Source organism: Dama dama, chromosome 4 (assembly GCF_033118175.1).
Source record: "Dama dama isolate Ldn47 chromosome 4, ASM3311817v1, whole genome shotgun sequence".
Taxonomy (NCBI): Eukaryota; Metazoa; Chordata; class Mammalia; order Artiodactyla; family Cervidae; genus Dama; species Dama dama.
Window position 1 is genome coordinate 22,544,070 of NC_083684.1, and position 17,353 is coordinate 22,561,422.

A 17,353-nucleotide genomic window follows, 5' to 3' on the forward strand; every position below is an offset into this window, starting at 1 on the left:
ACTGAATTACATAAAATGGAATCAAATATAATCACGTCAAATAAATTGTATTAAAGTGAGTTCAATGTGCACGGAAGTATTCCTGGCTCTTGAAAGAGGGTACATAAGGCTGCCAGTGTCCCAACGTGGGACACTCCCTTTGGCAAGCTCAGAAGCAGATTTTTCTAAAGCCACTTTTGAAACTGTGGATACACAACTTTGGGTCCAATTACAGGCTGGTCTATAAGTGTAATTGTAGATCCAGAGAGTCGGTTGTAACAGTGGTTCAGATCATTAACTGGTCAACCACCTGAGTCTATGTCAGCAATTATGTAAATGTTCCTGCAATTAGATTTGCATTTTTATTTGATTGAAAGTTTTAAATATCATCTTTAAAACAAAACAGCTATATATGCATTCTCCTATCTGCCTAAAGCATGTCAAGTCAGTGGGACATCCCATCCTGATGAGGCTGCTGCCAGCAAGGAGGGGACATGTGTGTAAGTGTGAGTGCGTACATGTGCCCATATGGATAGCTTCCAAGCCAACGAAATAGCCTGCGCCAGTTCTTCTGCTTATAATGCTTTAGTGGATTATTTTTGTGAAGGGTAGCTGGCCAGTACAAGCACTCACCAGCCTCAGTATGTCTAAACCATATGCCACTCACCTACTAAGCTTTGAGTTCCCTAGAAGAGATGCCTGGGTCTATTCCAAAATCTCTATACTCTTTTGAAAAGCCTGCAGACCAGCTTGGAAGGTCCCCTCAGTCCATTTCCAGGATTCCCAGACCCAGAATCTTAAGAACCCATTGGAAAAGCACACTCTATGGGGTAAGTGGTTCTTTCAGCTGTTGCTCATCCTACCTTGGATGGTGTTGGTAAAAGATTTCTCCCAGGCATACATTTTAATCAGCTTGATGCAGGTCAGAAATTCATTCATTGTCTGAACGCGCTTGTCTGTCACTGAAATTGCTGATCGTCGGAAAGCTGAATTGAGCTTAGCCAAAAACATCTGAAATCAAGGTACAGTGTTCAGAGAGAATTGCTGAGTTGCTGTTGGCCTAAAAATCCAGGGACCAGGGTGTAAGTGCCAGGAAAAGTTCTAAGGGAGAGATTCTCAGCTGAATCCTTCCATTGAGTTGTGGTCAATATTCTCTGGGGACACAACCTGAGTCTGGCCAGGTGATACAAATACCCGAATCACCAGGATACAAGGGAAGCACTAGAGACTTTGACAAATTGAAGAAGCAAGCCCCCTTCCCCGGGGTATTCAAATTCAAGTTCTTTAAAAACTATACTGCCCATGAGCCTAAAGTAAGGGCTCAGGTTTCAGGGCCAGGCCCTGGAAGCAAAACCTTCTACCCACTTCAGTGAGAGTGTGCGTGAAATACAGCTACAAAGACCTGCCATTACCTGGATGGGGATGAATAGCATATACACGGATATCCCGATGAGAGCTGTGGGCCCCAGAACGAAAAAGGAGTACACCGCACAGACAGCCATGAGGATAGGGATGGTGGCTGGCAAGGGACAAAACAGGGCAGCTTCAAACAAGGAATAACTATCACTCGATAGTATATTGAGCACCTGGAAAGAAAGCACACAGGTTCAGGCTTTGGAAGGGCCGCCCGAACATTTCCTCAGCTGAGGACTTTTGCAATGGCTGGGGGATCTGCGGAAGGAAGGGGAAAACTGCCTTCAAGGGGTTGGAGGTCATCAGGGAAACAACACAGTGAGTTTTGTGAGTTTCATTCTAGTATGACTCTGGAGAAGCCAGTCTTTTAGGACTGAAAATCCCAACGAAGAAAGGCATAAATACCACCCAGGAGTACATCGGCAAAGCCCACTGTCTATCTGACAGCTCTCTCTCCTTCTTCCTTGTTAGCACAACCCTGCTTAATCAGGGCATCCATGGGCCCAAGAAAAAGACCACATTTGCAAGCCTGTTTTGTGGAAGCATTGTGACCATGTGGCTATGCTAAGGGGAATGAGACACAAGCCAAGGTATCCAATGGAGCTTTGGGGGTGAATTCTGACAGGGAGCCAACTCAACTTGGAAGACATATCCCCTTCTCTTTTCTGCGTCCTCCTACCAGTTCTCTGAAACATGACTGGGATGTCTGGACCTGCAGTTTCCATCCTGAACAATTATGGAAACCATGTACTAAGGTAGTGATAAAGAAAGACAGAAGAGCCTGGAAGTCCCCATTCCAGCCCTGGATCACCCTCTATTTTACATAGAGTGAAATAAATTCATCCTGTTTAATCCACTGTTATTTGGGGGGGTTGGTTTTACACAAGTGAATCTTATCATAATTGATACCGGATGCTTTAAACAAACTGAAAGAGCAACTGTAAGAAAGAAACAGTCTCTTCCCTTACCTCACACTACCTAGGGTTCCCTTGGCCAGGGAAATATTCTCATGTAAAAGGTGAAGATTTTATTGCTAAGGATTAAGGGCTTAAGGAAATGTCAACTCTAAAGTCCATCAGGCACGGTCTTTGTTGTGAGTTGGCATCCAAGACACTACATGGTTGGAATCATCAGATCCATTAGTCAGTCAGTTTTATTAAATGCCATAGCATGCTCTGTATTGCTTCCATGTCCTCACTGACAATCAAAGGGATTGAATGAGGTCACCCCTAAGCCCTGTTCCAACTGGAACAGGGAAGCATTTCCAAATTCTCCAGCTCAAATGGAGTCCTCCTTTCTCTGAATTCTTCTGGTGTTTTGAGTGTCCACCACTTCACTTAGCAGAAAGAAGGGAAATGATGGACAGGACACAGACAACCAAAAGAGGGGGCAGATATTCCATCCAGGAAGCACACCTCACGCACATTCAGAAAACTCAGAATGCAGTTTCCTAAAGTTAGACTCCTTCTGGACCAGCTTACCTCACCAACAGAGATGTGTGTCAGCGTCTTGAAGGACACCAGGTTTTCGAAAACCAGGGTGGAGACAGCCACCTTCAGCCGGATTGCCGTGCGGTAATTGATGGCCCAGGCGAGGCCCCAAAAGAGGACTTTGGTAAATTCAGTGGTGAAAAGGGCTGCACACAGGCCGACACCAATCCAGACCTTCCTGGAGACGCTTTCGGTCTGCTGGAGGATTTGGTGTATGAGAACTGTCTGTAAAACAGTGCGGTGGGGAGGGGAGAGTGCCGCTGGGGTTCAAGGTAGGTACAGGAGGCTTCGGATAATGTCAGCAAGCAGACTTTATGAGGCAAACATTTTAATTAACTTCAGTGGTAGCTGCCATGCTTGACAAGGATTAGCTTTATGAAAATTCTCCCCCAAGGAGTGCAAAGATAACAACAGTGTACTAAACCCACCAGCTCATAGAGAAAGTAACTAATAACATTTTTCGCCAGTCTGGGGACCAGGGAGACAAGGCCAAAGAAGGGCCACTGCACTCACCGGCCCTATGGCTGCCATGATAATGCACATGATGTTGACCACGATATCCATCAAAACACGCGTCCTCTGGAATTTCCAGACCACTCGGCCCAGAGAGGCTTTCTCAGGACCCATCCTTTCTACCTCTTCATCCCAAAGGATTTGAAATCTGTGACAAAAGAACAGGAAGAAGGAAAGGAACTTATATTCCCACTTGCTGTTGAAAGTTATACTGATGGATAAAACACTGCAGGAATCCACAACCCACACCCCTGGCAGTGGCAGCTTCAGAACAGCATTAGGTCGCTCTTCTTTTACGGCAGGGCTCCCCAAACCCTGGGCCAGGAACTGATACAAGTCAGTGGCCCGCTAGGACCCGGGCTGCCCAGCAGGAGGTGAGCAGCAGGTTTCGTCTGTATTTACAACTGCTCCCCATCACTCACATTACTGCCTGAACTTTGCCTCCTGTCAGATCAGTGATGGCATTAGATTCTCATAGGAGCATGAACCCTACTGTGAAATGGACATGCAAGGGATCTAGGTTATACGCTCCTTATGAGAATCTAATGCCTGATGATCTGAGGTGGAGCTGAGGTGGTGATGCTAGCACTGGGGAGTGGCTGCAAATACAGATCATCGTTAGCAGAGAGATTTGACTGCAGAGACCACAATAAATCAATTGCTTCCAGACTCATACCAAAACCTTATCAGTGAGTGGCAAGTGATAGTTAAGCTGCATCTGGTGGGTTCCTGGGGTCGCAAAGAGTCAGACATGACTGAGCAACTAAACTGAACTGGTGGGCTCCTTCCTACTGATTCTGCATTAAAGTGAGCCTTATAATTATCTAATTATATATCACAATGTAATAATAATACAAATAAAGTTCACAATAAATGTATTATGCTTATTATAGGTAATATGAAACCAATAATATACAATATGAAACCAATCCCCTCACCCCTGATCCATGGAAAAGCTGTCTTCCACAAAACTGGTCCTTGATGCCAAAGTAACTGGGGACCGCTGTGTTACAGGGTGGATGGGACATGGGAGTGGCCGTGGCCAGAGCCCTGGCATTTGGGCTCTTTCCAGGCCCTGGTTTCCTCCTCCTGCCTGTCCCTGGCACATTACCAGTTGTGACAGAAACACAGAGGCGACAGAGAAATCAAGAAGATATCCAGGGCAAGTAGGAGTTTGTCCGTGTCAAAGATCAGAACAGAGGCCAGTGTTCCAGGCATGTAGGGGCACAGGGAGGCAAAGCAGGGCCAGATCTCACGGGACCTCACAGTCCTCAGGAAGGAGATTCGATGTCATTCCAAGTGCAAAGGAAGCCACTGCAGGTTTTTAAGCTGATGTGACATGATTACTTTACATATCTAAAAGAACATCTGGCTTCTGTGAGAATAGTTGGTTATGAGGGTGGGGAGCAGGGAGACCACCGTGGAAGACCATGGGCGTCCAGGTCGGAGGGGGCTGTGAATTTATAGAAAGGTAGACAGTGGAGACATTAGGACTTACAGATGAATTAGACATGGGAAAAAAGGAGATCTGTGGGAATGGAGTTGACAGAGATGGGAAAAGGGAACATCATCAGGTGGGGCTGAGGATCAAGAACATAGCTTTTGATGTAGGATACTTGTGAATCATCCAAGTCCTGTTGGATGGTGGGTGTATGAACTCAGAGTCCGGAAGAGAGGTGTGCGCTGAAGATCATGTGTTATTAAGGTCGTCAAGCATGTGTTTGGAAAAGGATCTAAGCTGATGTTGGGTAGATGGGAGGCAACATTAAAAACAGAGAGAGAGGTAGAAGGAAAACCTGGTACTCCACAGACACTGGTCCAGCCCATTTCTCTCTGTGCTCCCTGGACTATGGATTTTGGAAACTACCGCTGACAGATTTCTTCAGGACACGGAGAAGGGGATGCGAATACATAATTGTAGGAGCATGATCGGAACTCGCAGCCCTTCATGCATATAGACCACAAAGAAGGAGAATTCCAGAAGAAACAAATGCAGAGTGACGACTTTGTGAGCTTCCCCATTGCTTAAAACAATGCAGCCATTAGAAAGAATGAAGTAACTAGGCTGCGCAGCAGGAGGATTTTGTGCTGTGGAAAAATGTAAACTCTTAACTGAAAATAGCAAAATGGTTAACCATGAAATAGTATGCTTCATTTTTTTCTTCAAAGGAAAAAAGATGACCTGTGAGTAGGAAAGAAGAAGAGGTATTGATCTGCAGAAGATGGTAGCACAGGGTGTATTTAATCAGAATAGAGAAAATTCCAGACAGATGCAAACCAGCGTTTAACAGTGTTGACCTCTGGGGAGTGGGGTGGGCGTATGGTGGGGGTACTTCCACTGCTTAAACTTCTGTTGCTTTAACATTTCTGCAATGAATCTGAATTAGGTCGAACCACTGAAATGTATGTTTTGGCAAGTCAAAATTATCAAATATTTCATTCAGTTCAACCGAAACATATTTTGTAATATGAAAGTCTACAATGTTCTGTAATAACCTAATGGGAAAAGAATTTGAAAAACAATAGATATATGTATGTGTATATCTGAATCACTTTGCAGTAACACCTGAAACTAACACAACATTGTTAATCAAGTATACTCAAATAGAAAATTAAAAAAATTTTTAAGTCCAATGACAACTTTTAAAGTGAAATAAAACACCATGTCTGGCACGGCAGACAGCAGCCCAGGTGGAGTCCAACCAGCATAGAGCAAAGTGAGATTCCAGCCACTCCTGTCCCGACGCAGTGATCCTACAAACCAGCTGCACCAGAATGGTCCTGAATCCTCAAGCTCTCAAGGAGCTCTTTCTCCCCACAACTCTCCCCAGTACTCACCTCCCCGGAGACTAGGCCAGGAACCAATGAAAAGTATCATTTTGTCAGTCAAAACAGTGAAATATTAGCCCAGTCAGCCCAGCCCACATCTCAGAGAGGAGCCAGGGAGAATGGCCACCGAGACTGGTGGGTGGAGATTTCCCCACAGGGAATCGGGAGCGCATAAAAGGGCTCACGGGTTCCTTCCCAAGGTGGGCTGTTCTCTGGATGACACAGACCGAAACAAATCCTCGTACCTTTTGGCATTGGTATCAGATGAGTCATACAGTGACAGTGGGGGCAGGGTGTCCACAGTTAGCGTGTGCTGGTAGCCTTGCACCATCACTGGTGTGAGCCAGGAGAACGTAGCAAACGAGAGGAGCCCTGCGTCATCCACAGGGTTGGGCGCCAACCTGAAACAGGCAAAACGCTCAGTGTCCCAGGATGTTGGGGCCTGTGCCTTGAGTCCCTGGCTAGGATTCTTAACTACAGGATAACCAGAGCCACTCTCAGGGGGTGACTCACATCACAGCCCTGTGAGCAGCGCTGTGCTGGGCCAGCTCCTACTAGCTTGTGAGAACTGATTGTTCAGTTTCTAGAAATTCTGCAAGTCAGTTCTTAAACACAGCCGGTATTAAAAATTAAATTACATAAATGTAAGTAAATTATCTTAAAGACAAATGCAATCAATATGCAAAACTCATAGCTTCCTAGATTATTTTACTGGATTTTACTTATATCTGTTCTTAAGATTATGTAAGTCTATGACCTCTGTGGTGGAAATAGCACACATCATAGGACTCTGTTACCAGGCATCCCTTCTCAACTTTGCAATCAGGGACAGCATATTGAAATCAGCCATGGTGGGAGAATTTACACTGTAAAAAACGCTAAGTGCTACAAATCAGGGAATTCTTTTAGTGAGCCAGTTGTTAAACATTTAGCAATGACCACCCCATGGGAAAGAGGGTACCTGCTTCATTTGGCATGAGGAAATGGACCAGATCATCAGAGGAGCTGGGCGCCTGGCTTTTGCTCTTGGGAGGATGGGGAGGGTCTGAACAGGGTGTGGGTGTGAGCCTGCCCAAGGATGCAAGAGCTAGAGTCAAACTCATGGTTTATTGTGGGGATGGAATGGATTAATATATATAAACTACTGCACAGTACCAGGCTCCCCTGGTGGCGCTAGCGGTAAAGAATCTGCCTGCCAGTGCAGGAGACGCAGGTTCAGTCCCTGGGTCGAGAAGATCGCTGGAGGAGGAAATGGCAATCCACTCCAGTATTCTTACCTGGGAAACCCCATGGACAGAGGAACCTACAGAGCCTACAGAGGTGGGCTACAGTCCATGAGTCGCAAGAGTTGGACACAACTTAGCTACTAAACAACAACTATGATATAAATATTAGCTAGCAGATGAAGAAGGAGGACAGGGGAGGTAGAGGGAAGGGTAAAAGAAAAGCAATAAGGGAGGAGGAAGAGATGTGTTTCTGCCCTTGAGAAATTAACCATAGAAGAGGGAATAAGAGTCAGAGACACAGGGTGTTATCTACTAATTGCTGAGCGTTTGCTATATTCCAGGCCCTGGAAGAGCTTTGTACTTGTAGCAGATGCTGTCAAGATGCTCTGAGTCACAAACTTTGCGTGGACTTTGTCACATTTACCTCCAGTCTCAGCTGTGGAGGACGACGCTGTGCGGCTTGGGCTCTGCTGACAGGGTCCCATCTCACAGGTGTCTTGTGCCTCTTTTCACTACCTTCAGGGTCTTCTCAGAGCAGAGGTATAGCCCAGAATTGCAGGGGGCTAATGATGGCTCAGACAGTAAAGCGTCTGCCTACAATGCTGGAGACCCGGCTTCAGTCCCTGGGTTGGGAAGATCCTCTGGAGAAGGAAATGGCAACCCACTCCAGTACTCTTGCCTGGAAAAATCCCATGGATGGAGGAGCGTAATAGGCTACAGTCCATGGGGTCGCAAAGACTTGGACACGACTGAGCGACTTCACTTTCACTTTCAATGCCCCCAAGAAGAAAACCTAACTAATGGAGTATAAGAGTCCACAGACAAATGCCCCCACCTCCCATCCTACGGGTAGAAAACTGTATACTTCTGCAGGGGGCCTAGTAGAATCCAGTCCCCATGTCTACAAGCAGTGACACTCACAACACACCACATGCTCTCCTTCCTTGCCTCACTCTCCCTAAACCTTTCCTCCTGCTTCTTGATATCACCTCCCAAATAAGCTACCTGCATCCAAGTTTTCTATTCATGCTCTGCTTTTGGGAGAACCCAAGCTAAGATAATATTAATAAGGTATTAATACTATGTGCCTGGTACATAGTAAACATTTCCCAAAGGGTAACTTTAGTGCATTACATCATATAATCCTAACAACAGCCCAAGTATTTGAGTGATATTATGATCCCATTTCATAGACAAGAACATCAAGGCAAAAAGAGGTTATAGAACTTGCCCAAAGTCTTATAGCTAGTCAGTGGCGAAGCAGGAAATCAAGACCAACACTTGCTGACTCCCATCTTTCTCTTTTTTTTTTTTTCCCCATCTTTCTCTTAAGCACTATATCACACTGCCTCTCCACAAAACAATTGTGAACAGAGCCAAAACAGTGGGTAGTTAGAGCTCTCCTGCCTGGAGCTAAAGATGGTAGCCCATGCCCTGACCCTTCAACCTTCACCTCTCACCTTAGAGGGTTCACAGGTTTATCTTTGGTCTACATGTTCTGGAAGGAGAGCAGTGCTAGTCATCTCACCATAGAGATGTCACTTGGCCTTCTGCTGCTCAGAGGACAGGTTATAGGGCACTTCTCATGCAGAAAAGGCGTGTGTGCTTGCGTGCCTGCTTGTTCAGTCGCTCAGTCATGTCCGACTCTTTGTGACCCCATAGACTTTAGCCTCCCAGACTCCTCTGTCCATGGGATTCAAACCCTCATCTTCTGTGCTCCTGCATTGGCAGGCAGATTCTTTACCACTGAGAAAAAGCAGCTTTTTAAAATATTATAGCTAATGTAGTGTTGAGAATACACATATAGTAATATAATATCACATTATAGTTAAGCATGTGAGCTTGGAAATCAGACTTCCCAAGTTCCTATTCTGCTGCTGCTGCTGCTAAGTCACGTCAGTCATGTCCAACTCTGTGTGACCCCATAGACAGCAGCCCACCAGGCTCCCGTCCCTGGGATTCTCCAGGCAAGAATGCTGGAGTGGGCTGCCATTTCCTTCTCCAATTCAACCCAATTCTCTCTCTCCATCTGTGTTCCAGACCCTTGCAGCTTATTCCTTCAAGACGTCAGATCTGTTTCTCCACACCTTGAATCTGGGCTTACATGTGACTTGATTTGGCCAGTAGAATGCAGTGAAAGAAATGGTGAAACTAGTGCAGGCTAGCCTGCTGGAAGGTCATAGCCCATGGGGCCCACCTTCCCCCAGCCCATCACCCCCAGAAGCACAGCCATCTTGCTGACCAGCAGAGCATAAGAAAATCTGGTCAAGCCTAAAACAATCACCGTTTATTTAGCTCAAGTTGCTGGACCACTTATAAAATTTTAAGCTAAAAAAACGATGATTGTTTTAGGCTACTAAGTGCAGAGGCAGTTTGTTACAAAGTAATATCTACGTGATTAACATTGTGCACGTTATTTAAATTTTCTGTGCCTCACTCATTCACACATCAGATAAATATAATCACAACACCTCCAGGGTGGTTGTGAGGAGTGAATGAGAAGATGTTTGTAAAGCACCCAAACAGGTCCTGGCACATGGCAAGCTCTCCTTAAACATTTGCTGTTGCCTCCTTTACACCAAAGGAAAGGAGGTTTCTTGAAGTGATTGGTCAATAAATTTTAAAGATGGATGGATGGATGGAAGGCCAAAATTACAAGCCTACAGAGCAGCAACGTGGGGAGAAGGGGCAATGTTCACTGTCCTGATGGATAGGAAATGATTCCTGGAAGTTCTGCCCAGACCTCCCTTCAATCCTCCTCCTGACTTACCTTGCATAGGGTCTCACTGGGATCATGGTCTTCAGGCTGGGGTCATATCTCTCTGTGAATGATCTCCGCTGGCCTCGCCGGTCCAGATCAGAGATAAGGTAGGGGCCATCACCCACCATCTTGATGGCAGTCTAGAGCCCTGGGCTCCTCGTCTAGTGACCTTCACTCTGCAGCAGAAAGATGAGGAGATGAGGACACTCTGGAATGGGGTTAGGCAGCCCCTACTCCACCCAGATCAGCTCCAATCTGGTTTCACCAATCAACCTTTCACATCATAGGGGAGAGTGGTCAGACGCCCCATAATTCCCTTAACTCCACTAAGAGCCTTCCTTATTAGCAAAGACATTCTGTCCCTCTTTTTCCTATTTTGGGCTGACAGGGAGAAAAGCCTATTGCAGGTTTTCTACCAGGAGCCAGCCCATGACCAAGCCTCAGTACTAGCCCAGCAAAAGAACCCAAGAAGGTGTGTTTGCTGCCTTAATGGGACCCAGATTGAAGTTTGTCACACATACAAACCCCCTTTTCTCCCTAATTCTTTCATATACCCACATTCCTATGTCTTCATACTCAAGGATCAGAGAACTTCAAAGAGACCACCTCTCAGGACCAGGCACATCTGATCAAGTCTGCATCCTTCCCCCCACTTCTGTGACAACTGTCCCAAAGAGAAATTAAAAATCTAGGTTGAGAGGACACTTTTGGGAGTGCCTGTCCAGTCCACAAACCAACCACCCCATTCACCAATCACCTAATCCTAAGTAATAGAGAACAATTCCTGAAGGTTTTCTATGCCTAGTTTAAACTCTTTCCTGGTACATAGCTCTATTCTTGCCCTAAAGTTCCATGACATTCTGCTCCTCATATTCTATCAATAAATTCTCTTTTTTAACCTAAATTATCCCAAGTTAGTTTCTGTCACTAGCAGAGAGAATCCTCACCATTATAAATATATGAATCCTATGAATTCACTATGGAATTTTTCATGACTAGAAACATAAAATTAATCAATCCCCATTGAGGTTTTAATGGCTGATAAGCCTATGGCATCTCACAGTTGAAAGTATCCTCAAATGCAGTCTTTACAAGCTCCTAATTGTTCAGAAAAGAAAACAGAGGTCCAGCGAAGAGAAAGGATTTACTCAAGAGTATATATAGTAGTAACATCAGATTCATGGCTAAGATATACCTCATTTATGCTTCTCTGCCTCCTGTCCAACAAGAGCAATTTGTAGGTGAATCCACAGATTGAGAAAACCTCAGAGTCCCTAGCAGGACTAACAGAAGGTATTTCTCTCACAAAGGCAGTTACTAAAGACTAGAAGAGATGATTACTACTTTAAATGCAAATGAGAAATTTAACAAAGAGATGAAATCACTAAGAAGAACCAAAAAAAGCATGCCGGATCTGAAAAATGCAACAAATGAAATGAAAATTGTAATAAAGTGTATCAACAACAAGAAAAACATAAAAGTTGGAAGATAAGAACTTTGAAATTATCCAGACAGAGAACAACAAAGGAAAAAAAGTGAAGAAAGCCTACATTATCTACGGAATACAACCAAAGGAAATAATATGCAAATTATTGGAGTTTCAGAAAAAGAGAGGAAGAAGGAGGTAGAAATCTAATTTAAAGGAATAATGATTGAGAACTTCTCAAATTGGGGTAGAGATTTTCATATCCCATTTCATGAAGTTAATAGTCACCAAACAAACTGAATTTAATGAGATCCTCTCCAAGACACATTTTAATAAAACTGTCAAAAATCAAACTACAAGAGAGTCTAAAAAGCAGCAAGAGAAAAGAAGCTCATTACTTACAAAGGAACCCCCATAAAGGTACTGGCAGATTTCTCAGCAGAAATCTCACAAGTCAGGAGAGAGTGGGAAGGTATATTCAAAAGAAAAAAACTGCCAACCAAGAATACTGTATCTGACAAAGATACTATTCAGAAATAAAGGAGAGATAAATATTTTCCAGACAAAAGCTGAAGGCTTCATTACCTCCAAACCTACATTAAAGAAATGCTAAAATGAGCTCTTCAGGCTGAAATTTAGATCTCTAATCTGAAAACATATGAAAATATACAGCATATTGGTAAAGTAAGTATATAATCAAATTCAGAATGCCCTACTATTTAATATGTAGTGTGTTAGCCATGATGGGTGGAGCTGTGTTCCCTCCCTGCTGCTTACCTGGGGCCAGACTATGGTGGAGGTAATGAAGACAATGGTGACCTCCTTCAAAAGCTCCCATGCATGTAGTGCTACACTCAGTGCCCCCAACCCTGCAGCAGACCACCATGGACCCATGCCTCCGCTGGAGACTCCTGGACACTCACAGGCAAGTCTGGGTGAGTCTCTTGTGGGTTCACTGATCCTTTCTCCCAGGTCCTGGTACACAAGGTTCTGTTTGTGCCCTCTAAGAGTCTGTTTCCCAGTCCTGTGTAAGTTCTGGCAGCTCTATGGTAGGGTGGATGGTGACCTCCTCCAAGAGGGCTTACGCCATACCCAAGTCTGCTGCACCCAGAGACCCTGCCCCTGCCCGTACCTCCACAGGAGACACTCAAACACAGTCCTGTCTCAGTCTCTGTGAGGTCCTTGGGTCCTGGTGCACACAAAGTTTGTTTGAGCCCTCTGAGTTTCTCTGGTGGGAATGGGATTTGATTCTAAATGCGAATTAGCCCCTCCTACCATCTTGCTGGGGCTCTTCTTTGCCCTTGGATATGGGGTATCTCTTTACAGCTACTCCAGCGCCTACCCTCTTACTGGGGTTTCTCTGACCTTGGACATGGGGTATCTCTTCACAGTTCCTCCAGCAAAGCACAGAATCCCTCAGAAGAAATGGAGTAACCATCATAGTCAACAAAAGAGTCTGAAATGCAGTACTTGGATGCAGTCTCAAAAATGATAGAATGATCTCTGTTTCCAAGGCAAACCAATCGATATCATGGTAATCCAAGTCTATGCCCAGCCAGTAATGCTGAAGAAGCTGAAGCTGAATTGTTCTATGAAGACCTACAAGACCTTCTAAAACTAACACCCAAAAAAAGATGTCCTTTTCATTATAGGGGACTGGAATGCAAAAGTAGGAAGTCAAGAAGTAACAGACAAATTTGACCTTGGAGTATAGAATGAATCAAGGCAAAGGCTAATAGAGTTTTTCTAACAGAACACACTGGTCATAGTAAACACACTCTTCCAACAACACAAGAGAAGACTCTATACATGGGCATCACCATATGGTCAACATTAAAATCAAATTGATTATATTCTTTGCAGCCAAAGATGGAGAAGCTCTATGCAGTCAAAAAAAACAAGACCCGGAGCTGACTGTGGCTCAGATCATGAACTCTTTATTGCCAAATTCAGACTGAAATTGAAGAAAGTAGGGAAAACCACTAGACCATTCAGATGTGACCTAAATAAAATCCCTTATGATTATATAGTAGAAGTGAGAAATAGATTTAAGGGACTAGCTCTGATAGAGAGAGTGCCTGATGAACTATGGACGGAGGTTCATGACATTGTACAGGAGACAGGGATCAAGACCATCCCCAAGAAAAAGAAATGCAAAGAAGCAAAATGGCTATCTGAGGAGGCCTTACAAATAGCTGTGAAAAGAAGAGAAGTGAAAAGCATAGGAGAAAAGGAAAGATATACCCATTTGAATGCAGACTTCAAAGAATAGCAAGGAGAGATAAGAAAGCCTTCCTCAGTGATCAATGTAAAGAAATAGAGGAAAGCAACAGAATGGGAAAGACTAGAGATCTCTCCAAGAAAATTAGAGATACCAAGGGAACATTTCATGCAAAGATGGGTTCGATAAAGGACAGAAATGGTATGGACCTAACAGAAGCAGAAGATATTAAGAAGAGGTGGCAAGAATACACAGAGGAACTGTGCAGAAAAGATCTTCATGACCCAGATAATCACAATGGTGTGATCACTCACCTAGAGCCAGACATCCTGGAATGTGAAGTCAAGTGGGCCTTAGAAAGCATCACTACGAACAAACCTAGTGGAGGTGATGGAATTCCAGTTGAACTATTTCAAATCCTGAAAGATGATGCTGTTAAAGTGCCACACTCAATATGCCAGCAAATTTGGAAAACTCAGCAGTGGCCACAGGACTGGAAAAGGTCCGTTTTCATTCCAATCCCAAAGAAAGGCAATGCCAAAGAATGCTCAAACTACCACACAATTGCACTCATCTCACAAGCTAGTAAAGTAATGTTCAAAATTCTCCAAGCTAGGCTTCAACAGTATGTGAACGAAGAACTTCCAGATGTTCAAGCTGGTTTTAGAAAAGGCAGAGGAGCCAGAGATCAAATTGCCAACAGCCAGTGGATCATCAAAAAAGCAGGAGAGTTCCAGAAAAACATCTATTTCTGCTTTATTGACTGTGCCAAAGCCTTTGACTGTGTGTATCACAATAAACTGTGGAAAATTCTGAAGGAGATGTGAATACCAGACCACCTGACCTGCCTCTTGAGAAACCTGTATGCAGGTCAGGAAGCAACAGTTAGAACTGGACATGGAACAACAGACTGGTTCCAAATAGGAAAAGAAGTACGTCAAGGCTTTATATTGTCACCCTGCTTATTTAACTTATATGCAGAGTACATCATGAGAAACGCTGGGTTGGAAGAAGCACAAGCTGGAATCAAGATTGCTGGGAGAAATATCAATAACCTCAGATATGCAGATGATACCACCCTTATGGCAGAAAGTGAAGAGGAACTAAAAAGCTTCTTGATGAAAGTGAAAGAGGAGAGTGGAAAAGTTGGCTTAAAAAACTGGCATTCAGAAAACTAAGATCATGGCATCTGGTCCCATCACCTCATGGGAAATAGATGGGGAGACAGTGGAAACAGTGGCTGACTTTATTTTTTGGGGCTCCAAAATCACTGCAGATGGTGACTACAGCCATGAAATAAAAAGATGCTTACTCCTTGGAAGAAAAGTTATGACCAACCTAGATAGCATATTAAAAAGCAGAGACATTACTTTGCCAAAAAAGGTCCATCTGGTCAAGGCTATGGTTTTTCCAGTGATTATGTATGGATGTGAGAGTCGGGCTGTGAAGAAAGCTGAGCACCAAAAAATTGATGCTTTTGAACTGTGATGTTGGAGAAAACTCTTGGAAGTCCCTTGGACTGCAAGGAGATCCAACCAGTCCATCCTGAAGGAGATAAGTCCTGGGTGTTCATTGGAAGGACTGATGCTAAAGCTGAAACTCCAATACTTTGGCCACCTCATGTGAAGAGTTGACTCATTGGAAAGGACCCTGATGCTGGGAGGGATTGGGGGCAGGAGGAGAAGGGGACAATAGAGGATGAGATGGCTGGATGACATCACCGACTCGATGAGCATGAGTTTGAGTAAACTCCGGGAGTTTGTGATGGACAGGGAGGCCTGGCATGCTGCAATTCATGGGGTTGCAAAGAGTCAGACACGACTGAGTGACTGAACTGAACTGAATATTAGAGTATCTAAATATATTAAGTTAATACTGACAGATGAGGAAGAGAGAAATAGAGAGTAATATAATATTATAAGGGACTTCAATACCTCACTTTCAACATTAAATAGATCATCCAGATAAATAGATCATCCAGATCATCAATAAGGAAACATTGAGCTTGAAATATCCTTTAGATCAAATGGACCTAACAAACATATATAGAACATTCCATCTGACTGAGTAGAATACACATTCTACTTTTGTAGCATCTACATGGGATGCAGCAAAAATAGTTCTTAAGACAAAAGTTTATAGTGATAAATGCCTACATTAATAAAAAAAAAAAGAGAGATCTCAAATAAACAATAACTTTATACTTCAAGGAATAAACTAAGTCTACCAAAGCAGAATGAAGGAAATAAGTATCAGAGAAGAAATATGTGAAATACAATATTTAAAAACAATTGAAAGAACCAATGAAACAAAAAGTTGGGGAGGGGGATATTAAAGATAAAATTGACAAGCATTTAACTAGTCTAAGGGGAAAAAAAGAAATGAAAGAAAGAGTAGGCAGAAATTCAAAAAAATCATAAGAGACTATGAACAATTATATACCAACAAATTCTGTAACAGAGAACATAGAGAAATTCATTGAAACATACAGTTTATTAAGATTGAATCATAAAGAAACAGAAAATCTTAACAAACCAATTATGAGTAAGGAGATTTAATGATTAATTGGAAATCTCTTAACAAAGAAAAGTCCAGAACCAGATGGTTTCAGTAGTGAATTCTAGCAAATAAGCAAAGAAGAGTTAAATGACAGTCTTTCTCAAACTCTTCCAAAAAATTAAAGAGGAGGAAATACTCCCAGATTCATCTTATGAGGCCAGCATTACCTGATACCAATGCCAGATAAGGATGCTATAAGGAAAAAAAAAAAAACTACAGGCTAGTTTCCCTAATAAATATCAATGTAATAATATTAGCAAGTTTAATTCAATGACACATTAAAAGGATTATATGCCATGATCAAGTGGGACTTATCTCTGGGATGCAAGGATGGTTCAACAGCATAAATCACTAAATAAATATTCCATACTTACAGAACAAAAGATAAAATCATGTGATCATCTCAACAGATGTAGAAAAACATTTTTTAAAAAATACAACATCCATTCATGATAATAAAAATAAAAATCTTAGGTATAGAAGAAAAGTACCTGAAAATAATAAAGGCCATATTTGACAAGCCAATACATAATATCACACTCAGTGGTGAAATGTTGAAAGCTTTTCATCTAAGATCAGAAAGACAATGATGCCTACTCTCACTACGTCTATTCAACACAGTATTGGAAGTCAAAACCATAACAATTGACAAGAAAAGGAAATAAAAGGCATCCAAATTGGAAAGAAATAAGTAAAATTGTCTCTATAGATGATATGATCTTATATATAGAAAATTTTGAAGTCTCCACCAAAAGAATCATTATGACTAATCAATAAATTATCAACACTAATCAACTAATCAACACTAATCAACTAAATCAACATTATAAAAATGCTGTAAGATAAAATATCAGCATATAGAAACTAGTTGTGTTTCCATACACTAAAGTAAAATATCTGAAAAAGAAATAAAGAAAATAATCCCATTCACAGTAG

The 17,353-nt window shown here is 42.9% G+C and overlaps 1 protein-coding gene across 2 annotated transcripts in view; it reads right to left on the reverse strand.

The window, feature by feature from the left end:
* ABCC12 (ATP binding cassette subfamily C member 12) overlaps positions 1-10,339 on the reverse strand; it is a 59,371-nt gene extending 49,032 nt beyond the window's left edge. The window contains exons 1-6 of one of the 2 annotated variants that reach the window (XM_061134411.1): positions 10,221-10,339; positions 6,470-6,625; positions 3,396-3,543; positions 2,874-3,107; positions 1,392-1,565; positions 843-990 (exon numbers count right to left, since the gene is read on the reverse strand). In XM_061134411.1, the coding sequence (XP_060990394.1) occupies positions 843-990; positions 1,392-1,565; positions 2,874-3,107; positions 3,396-3,543; positions 6,470-6,625; positions 10,221-10,339 (979 nt within the window). Of the gene's footprint in view, positions 1-842; positions 991-1,391; positions 1,566-2,873; positions 3,108-3,391; positions 3,544-6,469; positions 6,626-10,220 lie in introns of both variants that reach the window. The other variant, XM_061134404.1, reaches the window with a different exon arrangement.
* Positions 10,340-17,353: the final 7,014 nt, after the last annotated feature.